This window comes from Schistosoma mansoni, chromosome 1, assembly GCF_000237925.1.
Source record: "Schistosoma mansoni strain Puerto Rico chromosome 1, complete genome".
NCBI lineage: Eukaryota > Metazoa > Platyhelminthes > Trematoda > Strigeidida > Schistosomatidae > Schistosoma > Schistosoma mansoni.
In genome coordinates this window covers 41,737,874-41,760,256 of record NC_031495.1, presented here as the reverse complement: position 1 = coordinate 41,760,256, position 22,383 = coordinate 41,737,874, and the positions used below count along the sequence as shown (strand labels likewise).

The 22,383-nt window shown below is 31.6% G+C and overlaps 1 protein-coding gene across 1 annotated transcript in view; it reads right to left on the bottom strand.

The window, feature by feature from the left end:
- Positions 1-17,242: 17,242 nt before the first annotated feature.
- The window catches only part of Smp_144540 (putative c2h2 zinc finger protein), a gene marked incomplete at both ends in the record, with an annotated part of 7,789 nt that continues 2,648 nt past the window's right edge, over positions 17,243-22,383 (bottom strand). Inside the window, 2 exons of the mRNA XM_018794465.1 lie at positions 17,243-18,654; positions 21,363-21,507. Coding sequence (XP_018648875.1) covers positions 17,243-18,654; positions 21,363-21,507 — 1,557 coding nt within the window. The remainder of the gene's footprint in view (positions 18,655-21,362; positions 21,508-22,383) is intronic.

Here is a 22,383-nt window from a genome sequence, read left to right as displayed (position 1 = left end):
TTAAATTTAGTAGCACCTTGCTAGAATACAAAGAATAGTTATTGTACTGGTCAAAATTCCCATGTCACGTGAACACAGAGGGATGAAATTATCTCAATGCAAATCCTAAATTAGTAGTAGTCACAGTGTCAGTAGTAGTAAAAACGTTTATACATTGAAAAACAAAGGATAGGTATAAAGAGGTTTAGAAACTCAGGTTCCAAAAAAAGGCAAGGAGTGGAAGTATCTGAGCCATTAGGTCCGAAGTCTGTGACCACTGATTACAACAACTACTCGTATCACAACCAGGTAATCCGGATCTATTTACATGGCCAAGTCCAATACTTACAATCTTCATGGACCGATGCCAAATTTAGTTTGACCACGCCTAGTATCCTTTTGACCTACCCCTAAACTAATTGTCATCGTTCATTGATGTAGTCGGTAGATAAGCAAAACGTAATCCGCGTTTTATCCATCTCATTCGGCTGAGGATCATTACCTCGTCAGTCGATTTGCTTTACCTAACTAGCACTCAATGTGTAACCTCAGAACTGCTAACTCGATGGTCCAAACACATACCGGCATTGTTTTATAGAAATCCACGGTAAAACAATAGTAATCTATGGATGTTTTGTATTTTTGAGAACCCCTTTCAATGGCCATAAAGACGAACTGTGCGAGCTGTTACTCATTAAACTTGCCCTTTTAGTGTCAGACGGCCATCTCACCGACACCACATGTTACACAATTCAGCTAGAGAAAACCGAACTCTCTGAATTTGCACTAAGGTTTTGTCAAGCATTGACTAAGGCTAATGGGACTTCTCAAGTAAGTACAATGGTTACCGTGCTCAATTGCTTCACTCCTCATTATTTGTTCAAGCCTTGATGCAAACCAACAGTGAAGCAAAATTTTAGATTTGGAGAGATAAAGATACATTCCAAACTCACAAGCTTTGTTGTCCAGGACGATTAGAAGACTTTGGATTCCTTAGGAATAGAAATCATAGTTTTCATTGGTCATCTGCTTTGCTTTCAGTACTCACCAAAGTAAAGCGAAACTTGATAGACAATCAGATTACGTAGTCACCAGACAGAAATCACTTCTAATGTTATGCCATAAATCTACAGGAGAGTCCTTTTGTGTTAATTATATACTCCATTTCGTTGTTCTCCTACAAATGGTTCAAAAATAGCTCTTCGAGAAAACCGTCTACCTGTCAACTTCAGGTGATTGTTGCTTTCTTTAAACACAGCCATTCAACTTTTGACGGCAGAAACACTCATCTCGTTGTACTTTGATATCAGAAAACTATTCTTTGTCATTATTTTCAATTTATAGATGCCTTTTCTATTTCCGTACAAAGGTTTTAGGTTGTTTTCGCTTTTTTTTCCCATAATTGAAAGATTTGTTGGAGACCATGCTTTTTTGACTTGCTTGGCAGTCTTCATGATGGTTTGTTTTTTTTAAAGCGGTTTCCAGCTGAACTCTGCACACGAGCACATAATCTGTGTCACAGTACTTTGAGCTTTCAAACCATTCAGACAGTGCGAAACTGGATGAAAGACGTAATTTTCTCAAGGACGACACTGGATAACTCATCGATTCCATACTGTCGTTTTCCAGTTAAAAGCAAGAACTTTTGCGTCCTCCTCCTGGCTAAAGTTTAATGATAGTGAAGGTGTTCCAGGTACTCATATTTAGGTAACGCCTTTACACATAACGGCTTTATAATTAAAGTGTACCAACAAGTCAAATCAGAGGTCAGAGATGGGGGAGGTTCGAATATATATTCGGAAGGCTACCGATATGTCGAGAACTGTTTGGTCTAGACTGGCTCGCAATTGTAAGGGATGAGTAGCATGGAGTACGAATTCGTGATCTAGCACGGGTGCAGGATGGAGCGCTTTCAGCTAGGGTGTGCCCAGTAAAACTAATGAGGTCAGTACCAGTATCGAAGACTTACAGAACTATTTATTTCGGGGATTTGTTTACCGCTACATTCGAAAATCAGTGGTATGAATCCTACTGATTTGAACGGATTATTTTCTTTAGATGAGAAAGGTAAATGGACATCTTATAACGTATCACGCAACAAATATGCCCTAGGATTTAAATGGAGTATAATAGCTTTTCAAATTCGTCTGATAAATTCTATGGAGAGTAATAGTAAGAGTTTTACGTGGCCCCCACGAAGTGAAATGCAAGCCTTGCACTGAAGACACTATATCAAGACTCTTTAAATGTACATCGAACACACAACTAGGTTTTTGGATCACCAGCTATGGAATTCCAACCTAGTTATTCATGTAGATAATCTACCCTTCCTGTGACGCCTGTTCCAATCTTTTACATGGTAAACTAAGGGTTGTTGAGTTAGGAACTACCAGGAGCAAAGGGATTAAGAGACTATTGAACCTGTGTTGATCTGATGGCCGATGTGGAAATTAATCGATAATAATTATCAGTTCTGCTTGGCTGATAATCTTCGCTGCTCTCAGCATTTACTCAGATCATAGGAAAGAATAATCATGAGTTGCACTCAACATTTTTCCTCAATAAGCTTATCTCACTCACAACTAAACCCGGTTTTCTTTCAAGTGGATCTTACAATACAAGCCTCCTGACTGCCTGAAACAATTAAACTTTTCCGCGGAACACAAGAACCAGGTGAGAATAGGCCTTCTGTTATTCATCATCCTGAAGCTTTTCACTGAATTCTTTTGCAGAAACTTGACTATCTGCTATCAGTGGGTGCATGATGGATTGGTTCTACGATTTTCTCTTTGTTAGAGGTCACAATCTGTTAGGGATCACTCCGTCTTACTGGCTTACAGTATAAACCGAATTACCACTAGTCTTTATCACTAAACAACACTAATTGTTCATTGACGAACTACCTTCTGATGTGAATTCCCAAAATCTATAATAAGAGGATAACACCGAAATTTGGAAGGATATGCAAAGTCTTCTTAATATTTCGACCTTTTAGAAATATTTTAATATGACAGTTTTTGAAACATAGAAAGCGTCCATTCCTCCTAACAGTGTCCGTGAATGCAGGTGCTCCCAAACGGATTTGATCCCATATCACCCAGCTTTACAGTCAGAAACGTTAACACTGAGCTATCCGGGCCGTGACTGACCTCCTGTAAGAAATTTGAGTTCCTTGTTTTTGCGCCAGAAGCACCCCTTTTCACCAAGTATCACGAAACCTAGCTCCAGGGTTTCCTGGTGATTACCTCCGACCACCATCTTATCTCAACATAGTGAACGCAATGTTGAGCCACCTAGACTGGTGGCCACATTGCAACTTGATCGATAGGGTTCGATCTGCACTAAGAAGGACCTGACATACATGACATTGGTCACCACCGAGTGATCAGTCAATTATAAATGGTCACCTTATATATTAATCATCTTTAATAACAAGGACCATATAAGTTATATGATTATTCGTTCATATTTGAACAAATCGTTTGACAGAAGTTGGGCGCCGAGTATATAGAAGACATTATTTGTGGAAATTATATTTGAAATAATCTCAGAAACTGGAATTTAAATATTTCCAACGTTATATCGAGCAGACTTGATTGGATTTCTCCAGAGTAATAACCAAAACCAAAATTATCAAAAAATATTGAATGTTTAACAATCAAATCAAATCTGCATTGTGATTGTCGAATCATATTTAGATGTTGACTTCAGTAAGTAAGATAACATAATTCATTTGGATATTAATCAAGTGAAAAGTTCACTCTGTGAAAGTAAATGAATGTGTGATTGTGTTTGTGTCTGTAGCTTCGAGTTATTAGTAGTTGATATTAGGTGTTAATTTGTTCATTAGAAGTAAACATACAAGTGCAAATTGAAAATATCTTTAAAATGTCTATGTGTATGCAAAATAAGAACCATCTAATACACAATTGTAATAATAAAATATCCAAATTAACTTCAGTCAGAATAATAATGCATCTGAAATTATCAGGTTGAATAGAGATGGGGTCCAAATACTTATACATGTTCAATGTCAAGGTGTGGCTAGTTAAATACTATCTTTTCTGTTCAATATGTCGTTATCATCCCAGATATACAACGCTTCTTTCTATCCTTAACTTATACTAATCTTATGGTATCATTGTCTCGGAAATACATTTTTAGATTATGTTTGTTTAGAATCCTCTTAATTGCCTCCGGTTTTTCTTCATGATATGTTGGGATGTAAAACTTCTTAGTGTCACCTACCTTCAAGAGGCTGTGCAAATGAACATATAACGTTCATTTATTATGGAAAGAACTTTGATGTTTAACTGAAGCGCCAATATAAAACAAAGAACATAATCCAACTTCACTACACAATATTATCGATGATCTCCAGTTATTTGTGATGAGCTGTATTTGTTTTAACTTTCTATAAAGCTAGCATTAAAAATCTCTTTTTTTATACTGAGTCTATTTGGCGGTTTCGGATGTAATGACTATTTACTAGGTTTCTTTCTTAGTTTCTAACTGTTTTTCGAATAATCAGATTTTTGCTAAATATTATTTTGCATCAAAATTACCGTACCAAACTAAGCTCAAAACAAGTAATTAATACAAAAATATGGTTTCTTTAAATTTTTTAATGAAAGCATCAACAACTTTTTTTCTCCGATCGTTTTTATTCTATTAATAATCCCTTAAATCTTAAAGGTGGCCTAATGATATATTTATGTTTAAAAAAATTGATAACTAAAAATTATTAGTGGGTTTTAAACAAAATTTAGTAGATAATGATAGAAGTGAATAATTTTTAAAAAGTCCAATTTACGTACTTACTTACGCCTGTTACCCCTCGTGGAGGAGCATAGGCCGCCCACCATCACTCTCCATTCAACTCTGTCCTGGGCAACTCTTTCCAGTTCATTCCAGTTGTTATTCATCCTTTTCATGTCTGCTATTTCTCGACGTAATGTGTTCTAAAGATAAATAAAATTTGAAACAGCAATATGTAAAAGTATTTATGTAAACCGGTGCAATAAATAAATAACTAATTTAACTTAGTTTTGTAATCTCCAAATGATTAGATGAATAGGTATTTTCAATAGTTGAGATCATCAGCCAATTGAAGCTAGAGCAACGTGGAAAACCTGGAAACACTGGACGACTGTTTCGTCTCATTGTTGGACTCCTCAGCAGTGCGTACCCACGATCCCGCCTCGCGAGATTCGAACCCAAGAGTTTCACAATAGTATGGTGGACTAGCTTCAATGGACTCATGATCTCAACTATTAAAATTACTAAAATATCCACAAAAAACCCCTTCGAATATGTATTTGTTTGTAGTTTTTCGCTAAATATCTAACTTAACTAGCTTACACTTACAAAGATAGTTAGAATGTTAAGGGAACTAAAATATTATGACTTCATAATATTATGAAATCTATTTAAACAAAAACATTGTCATTTATTTAGAGAAACATATTAACTCAATTTCATATTATTTCTATATAGTCAAGGATGGTAATATGCCTATATAGATAAATATGGTAATATGTCCATGCAGGTAAATATTAAATTGTAGTGTTTTATCCGTTTTTAAATAAAAATTCATAAGCATATATATACATATTACAATCTTTGGCGTTACAAACAAGAAATGTTTTCCAGTATTTGCATGAGTGAGTTTACTGAGAATTTCAACAACCACTTGATTTATTTTACAGACTAGGAAGTGTTTTCCGATAGCATTATTATTATTATTATTATCATTATTATTATTGTTAAAAGCAATTATAATAGTTCTGATAATTATGATAAATCGTTTTTCCGTAGCGAAAAAAATCATAGAGAAAGAAAGAAGGAGAAAAACCAAGCTCCAGAACGTTAGCTTAGGTTCATTTGATTGTTTCTAATTGTTATGATATCAGTCAGTTCATTATATGATGATGAATTGAGCTTTCTTATACAATAATGTACATACATACATGCATATATACAGATACACATGTACATAATCAGGCAGACAGACAGAAATATACGTACATTATGGCATACAAAATGGTTGAGACTATGTACACATCACTGCCCAATCAAGTTGAATATGCTACAAAATTTTTCTGGTTTAACTAACATAAAATTTGAGCAATAAGTATTTTTTAAAAAGTTAGATCAGTTTATATGCGTAAATAAATTGACTCATGATCCACTTAAATCAGTTGTCGCCTCAGGTATGTTAAATTCCTTCAACCGTATGTGAAGTACATTTATTTTTGCAAGTAAATATCTCAGTATTGATGTTTAAAGACACTTTAACTAGCCGCTTTTATCATACTTTTAGTCGTATATGATTACCCTGTTGCAACCTTTTATTTTAATTCACAGAAAAATCCACTTTAAAGTACTGAATTAGAAATGAAACAACATAATCAATTAAACGTATGTAAATTAGTTATACACAAATATATACTACAAAATTTCTACACCAATTCCCTTGTTATAAAAATGAGTTCATAGAAAAATACATAAATTGCAAGTTGAAGTGTAAATACACAACCAGTTAACGTTGTTACTGTTATATTGTGGTGTATGTCACTTATGTCTCTCAAAAATAAGTAGTATGTGACACCAATCAGAAGTTGAATACCTGGCAGCAGAAGGTTGAGAGGATCAAGTCGAAGAAAACAGTAATGTAAACGGAAAGGAATTATGAATCGGTAAAATCATACAGAATTTCAAGGACAATTGATGGAAGATTTACAAATGAAGTATTTAATGTATCGTTCTCACATTTTACCAAGATATTCTGTAATTTACTATTATAAAATAAATTGGTTATCTCCACCTGAGTTCTCGTTTATTACAGTATGGCTTAGTCATGTAACTTAAGTTGTAGATACAACTCGATCAGCACTAAGAGGAACATAACACATAGTATCAAGTCCTTCATTATTTGAGGTAGACGTTGCTGACAAAAACCAAATAGCACCAAACCTAGTCTCAGTGTTTCCCATCAACTACCTCTAATCCCCACCTTTCCATTTTATATATACATTTATTATGCAAATGTTTATGAGTATTTGTCATAGCTTTGTTTAAAAATTAATATTTATGAACTTAAAAAATCATTTATATTGAAATAAATATTCTAAGTAGTTCTTGGAAATGTGTGAATTATGCTAATAGTAAATAGTAATTTGAGTAATATATATATATATATATATATATATATACTAATATACAGATTCGATGTCATCGTTGTGAAAATTAACAACATACTTTAAATAATGATTTACATTGGTGATATCAAGTGATATAATCACACTGTATCACAAACTACCTAGAAATAGAAAATATTATCTAGTAAATACTTCGCCCTCTAATCTAGTATAACTTTGAATGAAAGTTATATATATACCCTCTACATTTTGACAAAAACAGATTTTCTTCTGATTTTCATATGATATTAGGTGGTAAAAAAACTTTTATTAACAATACTTTGTGTTTATGACATCATTGATTCATACTATATGAGACCACTTTCTTTTAGCTTATGTAATTATTGTAAGGTGACCTGCTTGAATATCTGGGCTACCTGTTTTTACCATCTGGATATTTCAACAAGTTATCTGTTTTCTTGTTTGTTTTAATACATCATTATGCCTATTAGTTTCATAACCTATTCAGGTGCGTCTGTGAAACGTTTACGACATTTCGCTGTGCAAGTTACAAAAGAGCCCAATCAGCGACATGGTGGTTGCTGGAAATATGCATTGAAAAGAATATACATTATTCAGATGTCGATTCCTGAACTGCTAACACCTAACTGGCAACCACTCAATATTTATCGCAAGGATCAATCAAGAAATAAGAAAAGAAAACTTGTTGAAATACTTTGTGCTAAGAATTCTATATTGTACCAAAAATATAATATTGAATAAAGCCACAAATAATAAGTAATAATAATAATAAACGTACGTATCGTCTTTTAAGATTATATATCACGTTTCGTTTACCTCAAACAGAATTAATCAAAGAATTGTTTTCTTAACATACGACATTAGTTGTACGCAGCATATTTGTTCTTTTGCTTAAGAAATATCAAATAAATGCACATGGATTGTAACGGGTTAGTGGTTATAATCATATTTTAAACTTGAAGTCAACGCTTTCAAACATTTTCATATGTGTGCTATATTTATAACTTGAAATGGATTTGTGCTACCTCAGTAGTATTTAGATGTTACTTCAAGTATGAAATTCATAATTTACGGCCCACATTTTTTTATCAATTAAAATGATTGTGGATGGTCACTGCCGAGAAGTCTCATAACACAACGAAACGGGTGTCGAATGCTTCTAGGTTTTCAATGGTTATCTAACTTGGATCACTTTTCGATCTCTATAAAGTGAACTCATATTTAATACCTATTTCCATGAAATTTGAAACAAAATATTTCAATTTGTAAATAAAGTAATTACCTTCTATTATGGTAACTATAAATCATTCTACCAAACTGAATAGTTCTCTTCAACCACTAATATTTCTTACTGAATATGAAACATGCTTTCTGCATATCTGCATCCTGTGAGGTTCGCCTCGATATTGCCATTGAGTCACAAGCATTTGTAAGCAAAGATGGAGAGTGGATAGCAGGGGAATTCAGGACGCGCATTTTGTCCTATGCAGAAAGATACTGATCGATTGCAAATATAAGCAACAATTGGGAGATTGAAATAATCAATGTATATAAATTAAAATTCACCTCTCTGAAAGCTTATGGCTATCTGGATAGCGCCATGGCATTTAGATTGAATCGTACTGCGTTCCAGTCCCGGAGTGAATATCAACTCTGAGTTGCAAGTACATCCAGCTGACGAGTCCCTTTTAGATAGAAATGCACGTCCTGTATTCTATTGCCAGCCACTATCCATCTTTGCTGAAAAGTTATATGTAACATCTTCACATCCAACTATTCTTGTATAAATAATGTTTCTATAAATATTAATGGATTAATTAACCCACGTTGTCATCACATAAGCTCAGTTATCTGTAAAGGAAACATCAACTTTGAAATCATTAATAGAAATCGACTAAAAGTATCAATGAACTAATAATTAGATCTTATCTTTCAATTCCTTTTCTTTGTCAGCCATAAAATCATTTATTCATGTCTCCAAACAATCATTGTGTCTTATTCTTCTTAAAAGTTGTAAGTAGAACAATGTAAACTTAGCCAATCCATTGTACAACCAAAACTAACATGATCTAATTACTTTCAAAGACAAACGATTGAAATTTTGACCTATTCAAAATTTAAAAACAGTCATATAGTCAACAATTACTACTGAAAAATATATTAAAAACAAGATCTGTTGTTAAGACAAAGAATGAGACTGGAATTTTGTTTAACCCGTATATTTTTATGCATCAGGAACAAGTTATGATAATTTATCCAATTTATTGGAACTAATGAATACCTCTATTTTAAATGTTAGTATCTTTGATAAATATTTTAGTCTGGTTTTTACTATTAGAACTATTAACATGTTATTAATTATAGTCTCAATCAAGATTTGTGGTTGTTTGGGGGATGCAAAATTCTCATTATACCTAACATAAACAAAGTCGATAGGCAAAATAAATTTTCAATAAAACAATAACATAATCTTCCAAACACAATAAATTTTCAAGTATCTAAAATAAGGGATGAACCAGTAAATTTATAATCATCTTCACTTCAGCTTTTAGAATGTATAGGTCATTATTTATCTCTTCTTAGAACCGATCTCTAAATAGACATCTAAAGAAGATGATGTAATTGATTAAGGGATATGATAAATACACTCCAAATACTTTGTCTGAATTCATCTACAAACTAAACTCAGAGAGAACTATTAAAGGGATCAAGTGATATGTTTGGTAACTTTTGGGTAATATCAGAGTCTAGTTTGAGAACTGACACTAACATATTAAGTGTTTTGAATAATTTTCTGATAATAACATAGTACTTACTATTAGCATCATAACTTTATTTATTCGTTCACTAAAAATTATAGTTGATTAAGGATTTCTTACTACAGATAGTCTATTTCTAGATAATTTAATTTACTAAAGTTTTAGCACCCTTTGTTAGGTCACCTATAAAACATACAAATCAGTCATTCGTAGAACATTACCTCTATACTATTTCGAAAGTGATTAAAAAAAAGTGGGTCGGCTGACGAAAAAGAAAATGCGTTAAAATTATCCAAAAATGTATGCAAACTAGTTATTTTAACTATAAGCTCTTAAAAACTGCAGCAGATTTAACAAGTAAATAATTGCACCTTTACTTTTAATTCACTTTATTGAAATAATAATCCTATCATAAAATTTGAAAGTAGTTCCCGCCACAAAACGACACAGAAATGGGGACTATCAAAAGCCAGGGACTAAAAGGTAGCTGCTTTGTCTTAGTTCAAAACTGCTTATGAAGTACGCCTAAATGATCTAAGCCCAAGAGCTTCAGATCCTATGGTGAGGGTAAAAATCACAGATCATAGAGTAGAAATTTACTAGTCTACATCTTTAACTTTAGTCAGTCGTCGATATAACACAACCGTCAGTCAGCACTATCGATTATTTCTACTTTTTCCCTCAATACGACAGAACTACCGTAATCAAAAGGGGTTTTTGCTGAGATTTTAGTAATTTTATAGTTGAAAGCTAGACCACCATGGAAAACCTGGAAACACTAGACGGCCGTTTCGTCCTACTGCATGAGGAGTCCCACAATGGGGCGAAACGGTCGTCAAGTGTTTCCAGGTTTCCATGATGGTCTAGCTTCAATTGACTCATGATTTCAATTATAAGCTACAATTCTTCACTAAACCTCCACAATATACATCAAATCTAAATCCTAGTTAATGAGGGGTTATTGTTGCCCTTTAAACTCAAATGCAAAAAAGTTTTCTAATACTTGACATAAAGAGGAGTGACTAGTTAATTAAATTAATGATGATTATGCATAGGTCTGAGTAAATAATAATAGTTTCCACCAAAGATCATTGTCAAAGGAAAATTCAAGCAAAGTGAGAAAAACAAGATTTGCAGGATTAAAATGAATTTATTCTATTTCGATACTTTTGATCAACTGAAAAATGTCTAAATTTATATTTGATGATGTTTTCATAGACACAGTTTTACATATTTTAATCAATGAAGTTTAGTCAGAAACTCCACAAAGTGATCATGAAAACAAGCAAGAAGTCATAAAACATTTCACATATTGCCCAAGATCAATGAATATTAATTTTATGGAAATGAAGTAATCGAAAAACAGGGGTCCTAGCATGAATAAGAAGTGAGAGACAAAAAGAAGAAAACTAACAAATGATCAATTATATAATCAAAGCACAACCGACATAAAATTAATGTGGTGAGTGAATGATAGTAGAACGCTTGAAATAGAAAATAAAACGGACATGCACCAAAAAACGTTACATCACTACAACTATCTACCAAAGCAATAAGAGGTTTGCATCACCTTCTTTCTATACACAAAGATTAGGCTGATGTGCTTAATGCCAAATACCTTTTCATAGTGGAGTAAAAGTGACATTCGTTGCTTGTTAATTATTTTGAGCTTGCTTTTTATACCTACTTTATGTTTTCCGTCTATTAGGTCATCAGTAGTTACATGTGAATACTTTTCTTCCCTCCAAACATGGATTTCGAGGCATATGTTCAAAAAATATTGTAAGTGTCCCTTCCACAATCTTGGGTACATTCGCTAAAATAAAGTGAATGGAACTGGGAGTGGCCTCAGAACAGTAGTGATTAAGCTTTTATTGGTTTGAAGAGCGTATGGCATTACATTTCTGAAGTTAGTTGGTTTACATAGTAGCTTCTTTTTAGTACTGTTTAATTCTTCTATAAATTCTACTTGAAATTTCATTTTTCAATTCAAGACTGATGAAAACAGGTTTGGGACTTTCAATAACTCTTTTCATTACTTCACAATAAATTTCCTTAAACTGAGGATTACTCAATACTAGGCAGTTGTTTTCTTTGAAACAAAAGTGCCTCCAGTACATTCTATTTTTACATTAAATTACCTAATACCCTTCTAAAATCATAATGATACCATTCAGATTTCATGGAGATTATATTGTTGTTTAGTTATATGAATGATATTTCATGAATAGTACCTCTGTTAATTTTGGCTCCATTTTAACATGAGCTTTCTTATAATAATAATAACAATAACAATAATAATACTAGTGATAATAATAATAGTCTGTTTAGTGTCATAGATTTCAGTTCTGAGCTGTATTGTTCAGGATGAAGATTTCATTGATTTTTAAGTACATCAACCACTACTAACAACAGTAATGATAATTACTGTCAATAGTAGTATATGTGAAGTTTGTGGAGATTGTAGAATTTTCATAAGTCAAATCACAAACTGGTTTTAGCTAGACCACCACTACCACCAACATTATTATTATTATTGTTATTATTATTATTATTATTATTACTAATAAGAACTTTACTTACCTATCAGATGACTGAATTAATTAAAACAAGCTCATTGGAAATAAATATGTATAAGATAAATATAGAAGAGAACGATCTCATTTATTTCTAAATTATGTTAAATATAAACCTTACGAAAGTGTTTACTTATATACATGAACAAGTAGGTATTTATTTCCCATTGAAAATATACATTCTGCCATCCGGGATGGATATATATTATTTATGTTATTGTTAACAGACCATTTACACTTTTCTATCTCTGTTTTTTTTGTTTTTGATTGACCCCGAACAGTTTGCATTTGAGCATAAATATTTATGTATCCGATTTTATCTAGTTGAAATGAATATTCCTATTTTTTTTCGTGAACAAAAAACGATTGAATTCAGACAGTAGTATACATAAATAGTGGGTATGAGAGATAGAAACAAAATCTTAGGTAATTAGGCTAACAACAACAACAACAACAGCAACACCATTATCAATAACAACAATAAGAAAATATGCATGAACAATTTATGAAGAGTAGTACTTCAAATACATAGAATATAAAAGAGTCTGTATAGACGATGACTTTATGATTAGATTTTTTTTTTTAAAAGTTTGCTGTAACTATTCAATAAGTAGATTATTTTTTTTATGGTCAATTTATAAACATAAGTATGTGCGTGCAAATATATGAGTACATGTTTATTTCATTATGTTCAATTGTATGTATGTGTGCATAACAAAGTCGAGTCGACAGTTTGTGATTTTAGTTTTTTTTTTTAAAAATAAAAAGTAAAGTCCATTTTGAAGTATGTGGGTTAATTTATTGATGGTCAAGTAGTTTGAACATTCTATCCCATTTATAAATTTCTTTATTGGCCCAAAAAATAACACTATACAATACTTGTAGTCAATCATGATAACATTAAGTAGATAGTAAGATACTTTTCTCAAGAAATATCATAACTGTAAACAAACCTAGTCATTATTAATTTAACAATGATAATATTTTATATATATATAGTTGAAATCATGAGTCAATTGAAGCTAGACCACTATGGAAAACCTGGAAGCACTGGACAGTAATGATAATATTATTAATAATAGTATTAATAATATAGAATTCTGGTGTAATAGCTTTTATTTTCAAGGTGACAGATCCATACCTTTAAAATGTTGGCTACTTGTATAATATTCAAATTGTGATGTTTTACTTTATTCCATAAAGTTTGTTTTTTTTATTTATTTTGTTTAATGCGGGTTTGCGTGTATTCATTTATTTATTCATTCATCAAATTGGTTCACTACTACTACTAATAATAATAATAATAATACTATAATTTATGTATGAAAATAACGGTACAAAGTATTTTCCTTTTATTTGTGTAGTTGAATATCGGAAAATGGAACAATTAAAATGGAAAAAGCCCATGACCAATTAGTTAGTCAATTAACCTCCTCAGAAGAAAGACATTTCATACATGGTTCTGAATGATGGTTACATCGTATCAGGAATGAATGGAAGTTGAAAATATAGATAAACGGATTTTTAACGGAATGATCTAAGAGGATTGTGCTTGCAACCATGAGACATAATATTATCTATGAGAGGGTCGTGAATATGCATCACTAGGAAAATTCAAACTGAGACGAAATAACTATTAAATACTCCTTGGTTTTAATGTTTCTTCAAACCATGCCAACCTGTGATGAAATAAACACTTCACAAATCCTTAAACTAAAATAGATTATAATAATAAAATATTTATTTTTAAATTAACGACGATTTCGTGTTACACTTCCATTTATTACCTTTTAACAAAGATCAACTAAGTATGATCTACGATTGCCATATTTTACATAAAATTGTCTTTTTTGCTATGTGTTATTTTCGGGAATTCTTCCTTTCCATAGAATGATAGACAGAGAGCCAGTATAAAGAAGGGAGATTTAAACTTATGTTTCTTCCCAGAGTGTAAATTCTCATAAGTCGGGGATCCAGTCCTGAACCTTCAGACATTGTGGCATGTGTGCAACTTCTAGACTATTAAGCTAGAATCTATTAGTTTACTTATTTCACTGAACTCATAATTATAATTTTGGTGATCAAGAATATTGATATAATATCTAAGGATGGGCAGTTCCCTAAAAGCCGTTTAGTTAGCATTTAGTTGATTTTTTACATTTTTGAATTACCCACTTCTAGCCAACCATACCGGTGCTATAGATGGTTCATTTATACAGCTGACAAAGGATCCTTCCTAACGTGTTAACGTTTTAACAAGTTAATTTTGCATCCTTTATCCTTGAACATTTTAAGGATATTTTTATTTAATAGTGGCTCACTCAATAAACATTCTTTAATCAATGCATTAAATGTCCTATTTCTGATTTGACTTTTTTTCGGAATTATTGGAGATGACAGAAGAGAATATAAAAACTTTCACGTTGATTTAAAAGGACAGTCGTTATTAGGATTATTTTTCTTTATTATCAAGACGTAATAGCAAAAGCTTATTATTAGCAAAATTTCAGCTTGAATTGTTGTTAACATTTGTCTTTATGAATGAATGTCTTTATAGTATACAAATTAAAGTGTCTTCTGTCGATCAGTACTTTGAAAGTTCCCATAAATATTTCATAAATGATAATAATGGTAAGCATAGTTTATAGTGATTACTACTTTTGTTAAAAATTTATATGAATCAAATGTCAAAAGATAACTAATATCAAACAGTATCCATTATTATGGACCTTGATTTGTCGCTCAAAAATACCGTTTTATCACCACAGAGGTTAATTTAAAACACTGTTTTCAATGACAGATAACTTTAAGTGATTCTTGTATTAAATTGTGTGTCTAACAAAACTGTTTTATTGCCTTTAAGTTTGACATGTTTTAAAAACGGTCTTTTGAAATTAGCGCTACAATCAGGATCTTCTGTCTTTCACCTTGTTGCCAGGACATGAAGCAAGATCAATCGATTCCGTCTTTTAAAACAATAATATATTCATTGTTGTGTTGCCCAAGTTTCACTAGCGACATTCATATTGACCATTAAATCTGTCAGAAGTCACACATACAATAGAGCCTGAGAAAAAGTGGTAAGAAGCATGTTTCTCATGGTTGCAATAGTTAACAACTATTATGTAAATGAATTGAAATCTGGTTAAAAGTGGACTATCATAGCTGACTTGTTAGGGTGTACGAATGATATCATGATGACCGCCATTTATGATCTTTCCAAGGTTTAGTTTCCATCGTAAATGTATTTATTAACTCTATATAATTGAACTGTTTATTATGATGTCATTTTCTGGTTTAGAATAAACCGATAAAAAACCAGGTAATCGAATCACTATCTCAATAAAATGATGATTTGATTGTTACTAATTCATTTAACAATAAGAAACCACACTCTACTTGGCAAATTTATCAGATTAAAGGGTAAGGTTATACAATATATCATAAACCTCATATATACAACTTCATAGTACATTTATGAAAATTCCTTCAGTATTCGTTTTGTTTACATTAGGAATTATTATTGATTATTTTTAAACAAAATTATCCAGCCATTTGATCTGATAGACGTTATTTAGATAGCGAATGTTAGTACACTACTAAATGTTAAGAGAGTTAAAGTTAGGTATATTAAGATCAGTTTTAGTTCGTTTCTAAACTAGGTAGACAGTAAGAGCGTGCAAAAAAGTCTTGTTCACCTATTGTGTGAGCCAATTTAGTAGATAGGGATGTATACTAATGGTTGAAATATTTCTTAAGGAATCATTATTAACGTTGTAGTTCGTTGAGTTTTCTTCTTCTGATCAGTTCCACTTATCTTTATATGTTTTATTTTTTCTATATGATGCATTGATCTCAATGATCAACTTAACTAATATATCAGTAGAACTGACCACATTGCTCAATTAAGTTAATGTATTGTAGGTTTTTGATTCGACTATTTTACTAAAAGACAATTTATTCAGCTAAATCACCTACGTTTTACTATTCACGATGCCATATAGTGAATTATACAGTTATCAGGACGGGGATTTGTGAAGATTTTAGTAATTTTAGCAGTTGGATTCACGATTTGATCTAACCTAGACCACCATTGCAAATCTGGAAGCACTGGGTTATGCAAGATCATGGATAGACTGGAGTTAGACATTAACACCGTTGGATGCTGGTTCAGTGGTCTACAGGTTAAGCGTTCGTACGCGAGACCGACAGTCCTGGGTTCGAGTCCCGTGTATGGGATCGTGGATTCGCACTACTGAGAAGTCCCATACTAGGAAGAAACGGTCGTCCAGTGTTTCCAGGTTTTTTGTGGTGATCTAGCTTAGATCGATCCATGAATTCCACTCTTAAAATATATAATTGTTTCATTTGAGAGTTCTATTAATCATAGAGAAAGTGAATTATTAATACTTTTTAGTAAGATAATATTTTTTATTAACATTATAGAAGAAAACTCATTTATTCATAAACTGAAATGTATATTCTTTCATGAAAATAAAATGAAATAAATAAAAGCAAACTATGGACAAATTTATCAGCGATAATTTTAATAGTTTAGTATTGTGATAGTAATAGTTATATAATTGTAATATATTGGAAATCACAAATTGCATTGTATTAAATGTTATCGTAAAATTCAAAGATAATATAGAAGTAGTCACAATAAATGAATTGTACGTGTGTGTGTGTGTGTGCAAATGTGCTCTAAAATTAGAAATAAAGGTTGATATATAAACAAGTAACATTGTTACATATGTTGTTGATTTAATGATAAACATGCTTGAAGCATAAATTTTCTAAATATTTCTGAATTAGCTAAATATGAGGTTTGAAGAGGAATTAAATTCGAATTAAATGGTAAATTAGATTCAGAGTTTAGAATTTTTAACTCTGTATTGTGTTGCATAGTATTCATTGGACAGTTTCGTATATTTCGATTGTTGAAGATAGAAGGTGGCATTTGTGGAGTTAAGTTAGTTGCACTGTAAGCATTAACTGACTGTAAATTAGTTGAGTAATCGATGTTGGAATAATTCGGTATATCCGATTTTATTGATTTCATTTTAGAGATCGTTGGTAATAAATTAACTGAAGATGATGAGGATAATGGTGATAAATATAATGGGCACACTGATGGATAGTATGGTGTTGAGGATGAACACGGAATCATTTCAGGCGAAAAATCTGTGCAGTCAGAATACTTGTTAAATAATATTGGGGAGGAATGTTTTGGCATTAGCTTTTCTAAGAATTGTTTTACTTGTACATCTGGATATAAATTTTGTAAGTACTTCATTGATAAGTCCATATTGCTTTTTCCCGGATTCAACTGATACTGTTGTATCTCTGGTTGATCATTGATAGAATTTGTTAGTTGATACGCTGAATCGTTGAGTAATTGGGCACCTAATTCGATTTTATTTGATGAATCAAGACTATTTCTCAAGGATGTCATCAGAGAAACGCTTGAATTTACGGGAGTTAAATGAACTGATTTCTTCACGTCATCTAACGTATGGTTGTTACCTATCTCATGATAATTGAAGTGGTTCATATCATTTCGTTTTACTGCAGATCGAGTAATCATTTTGGAATTTGATGTTGAGGTTGTTGATGTCAATATTAACTTTGATGGTGATGACAGTGATGAAGATGATGATGTGACCATAAGCTTCATTGGATCAAACTCCATAGATGGTATATTACAATTTGTATGATTGCCATTCTCGTAAATATATTTCATTTTTTGTAATTTGATATTGTCAGTATAATCCATAGAATAGGTATGATTTGGTATGTCGACTAAATTATTGCCTACATTATCATTATTAGCGCTCATCTTTAAGTCATTAATTCTAACAATTTCTCCGAGTTTACAATTTACTCCATCATCAATAATGCTAGTTGGATGTAGTTTTCTGATATGTTTTTTCAAATCAAAATTACGACAAAATCCTTTATCACATATATTACAAATATATGGTTTTTTTGCTTGATGTGTATGCATATGAAAGCTAAGATTGTAAATTTGATGAAACGCTTTATGACAAATATGACATTTATATTGTTTCTCTGTGCTATGCGTCAATTTATGATTCTTATAATTACCTTTTTGATGAAATCCTTTACCGCATACTTCACATGTGAATGGTTTATAACCTAGAAAGTAAAAGGAGAAAAAATAAATAAATAATAAGATGATTTCTAGACAATACGAAAATCGGGTTTCTAAGTAAGCTGGATACTGACTGGAGGTGGAATCCAAACTTCAGATTTTTCCCTTCCGGGACTCATCAGCAGGATGTTTCTGGATCTACAACGTTGATATTTTTGTATGAAAATGAGTTGTTCAATAACATACTACTTACTTCATAATATAACTGGAATGAAATTCCATTTTAAGTTTAATGATGTCCAACTGCAGAAATCTATAAATCTATCGTTACTTATTTATCCTTGAAAGTAGTTATTTCTAGAGATTTAATAAGCAACACATGAAGTGATGAGATGGATAACATTAATTTTTTCGCAATATAAGTCTCAAGACTGGACAAATATGCAGAGTAGAATAGATCAATATTTTGATCATTATTAATTAATGTAGGATCGGTGTATTGTTAATAGAAGTTATGACGTTTAATTCATAAGCTGAACTAAAATTCTCATTCTTAATATACATATATATATTTCTTATGAGTCAACGCCAGATAATCCAATAGAAATAATGATCTATATATCAAACTATACGAAAAATGTCATTCTTAATACTAACAACATATGGAAGAATTCGGATTTCACAGAAAATTCCAAATTGAAAGCAGCTATCTCAATAGCTTCAATTAATGAGTAAGTTATTTGTCTATAGTCTGGCTGTTGAATATAATATATTCATTTTTCCATCATTCTGCATTCCAGACAAAAGATCACCTTCACTTCAGTAGTTTAAATTTAATGTTGCATTTTTCTTTTATATATCCGAACAAACAATTAATTCTTACGCCATTTTTGTTCTTCAGTATGCTATACTGAAGAATATATGGATATACAAGTATCAGACCGTAGACTTTGGGGAGTAATCGTACATCAATTGAAAGATAATGAAATTGATAAAGTTTGGATTCCATTACAATATTAAAGTCACCAAAAGTTGCACATTTTGATTTGTTTCTAAGTAATGAGATAATGATAAAAAGTTCTAGTCGGTAACTCTAATTAAATCGAATAATAATATAAGAGATTTGTGGAAGTGTTCTTTTTTTCCGTAGTTTACATTACGAACTAACTTTAGAAAACCAGTTGAAACTAGGAGACATTGAATATATATTTCTCTCTAATACGGGATTCTTCACCAAAAATAGCAACCATTAGTTGTTGATTTGCTTATTTATAGGTTAAACACTCAATGCAAGACTTTGAAGTCTTAGGTTCAATCACGATGTGGGTGTGGATATGCACTTCTCAGGAGTCCCATACTAGTACCAAACAGATGTCCGGTGCATCGTGCTTTCACTGATTGTTTAACTGAGCTTAGTTGGTGATGTGTTATAAATTAACGACCTAGTTTGATAACATTTTGCAATTATTGGATTGACATTAAATTAGAAATGAAACAGCTGACTCTTGTTAATCTGGAATTTTTCAGTACTGTTAATCAACCACCACTCATATGATCGAATTCTAAACCTTCAGACTTCCTGTAATTACCGACCATCATAATCAATCTCAACGCTTTAAAAAGTTATGAAATCTAAAATACCTGATTTATTTCTTGAAACATATAGATGGATTTGTCATTTTAAATCAATAAAATAAACTGAAGGAACCTTTGAATAATCTCTAGTATTATTAGATCTACAAATTATATAGTTTGAAAGCTAAAAGTATACGAACGTTTAGGTAATACTTTTATGTGGTCTTAGACATTCGTTTTCATGGAAATACAAGTTAATATTGTTAACTAAACAAAATCAACAACAGAATAAAGTAATTGACTATATAGTTATTCTCCATTTCTCGTTTGGATAACTTCACTTTGAGACCACATTGAATACTTACAGTGATTTTCCTGAATTTTTTATTCAAAACGCTACCATGATTGTTTTAAATATGTAAAATCGTCAAAATACAACTATGAAGAAGAGATTTCATACAAATAATTCCATTTATCATCTTGAAAAGAACAGAAGCAGTGAGTTGAGTAGAGTAGTATGAATTTATTTTATGTCATATGGTTCTCATCAGATGATTAAGAAGAAATTTAGTCTGAAATTATACATCGATCTAAGTATAATTTTGATTCAGTTGATTTTTTTTATTACTTCAGCACGATTTCTATACATTTGGCTTATTAATTAATTCAGCTTATTTTCATAGTTGAAATCATGAGTCAACTGAAGCTAGACCACCAAGGAAAAACCTGGAAGCACTAGACGGCCGGTGCGTCCTATTGTGGGACTCCTCAGCAGTGCGCACCCACGATCCTGCCTCGCAGGGCCTACCAGTCTCGCGCCAGAGCACTTAACCGATAGACGACTGAGCCGGCATACGATGGTATTAATATCTAACTTCAATCAATCCACGAAGTTGAGCAACCGTGCACCAATTGTCATCAGTGAGTTGATATCTCATAACAGACGTGGTTGAACTCCACTGGTCACTTTCTAATCATAGCAATATTGATTAGATACAACATCGATTTTCAATGGTTAGTACAAAAGTCAATAATGTTATACAATAGTCAGTTAGTTCTCACCACTAACTATCATCAGTCAATCTCTCTATTTATTTTATATTATGTATACAGTAACATTATGACAAAAAGCTTATTAATCACACATAACTAAAACAAAGTAATTATGATATCTTACCTTGATGTATTCGCGAATGGGTGTTTAAAGTAGAACTTCTGTTGAATGCTTTACCACATATCCAACATATATGTGGCTTTTCTGATGTATGAATAATTTTATGGCGACATAGGGTACTGGCTTGACGAAAACCTTTATTACAAACCTGTTATAAATAAAATAAATGAAATAAAAAAAATATTAACATGTATATTGAAAACTTAATCTGGGGATAGACGTGTCACTGACACACTTATGAGAAAAAGTATGTAATATTCAATGAAATGATACGTTAATTTTATTCTTAACACCCTCTAAAAATTGATCTTCAAAAGAAATTTGATACCTTGACGTTTCAGGCTTCATGTTACATTTTAATGTTATTCATAGACGAATAGTAATTGTCAAAAAAAAACTACCAAACATCTAACGACTAAATCCAGTACGGGTTATTTAATCACCATAAGAAATATTCATTTTGAGAAATGAATCACTGTCCAGATTCAACTTGTAATGTAGTCTAACAGAACTGTTATTACTAATGTTATGTAAGTGAGTAATAGCTGGATGGACAAAGTAGTTTGTTTATAACTAGTAAGTTCAAAGTTTGAAAACTGTTCATCCTACTTTGGTTTAAATAACTTGATAGTATAATTAGCTCTCATATGAAGTATGGCTTAATGCCGCAGTTTCATGATGCTATATAAGTTTCCTGAACATTCTTCAAAAATATACTGCATAACATTTCTAAAGACTTTGATAATGTAATAAGAAGACGAAGATTATCAGAACTATGTGATATATTAGCGCAATACATTTCGAACAATCTGATCACACATATACTGTTAAGAACATTAACAAAGTTTGAAGCTGGTGACATCTATCTACATATAACATTGGGGACAAAGACTATGTAACTAAGTATCCCAATATAAACCTATATTCAGCAAGAAGCTCAGTCAGAGTATATTATTGTTATATAATTTAACAATAAGGGCCAAGTATTTAACCAACCCACGAGGTCTGTTGAGGAAAGTACACA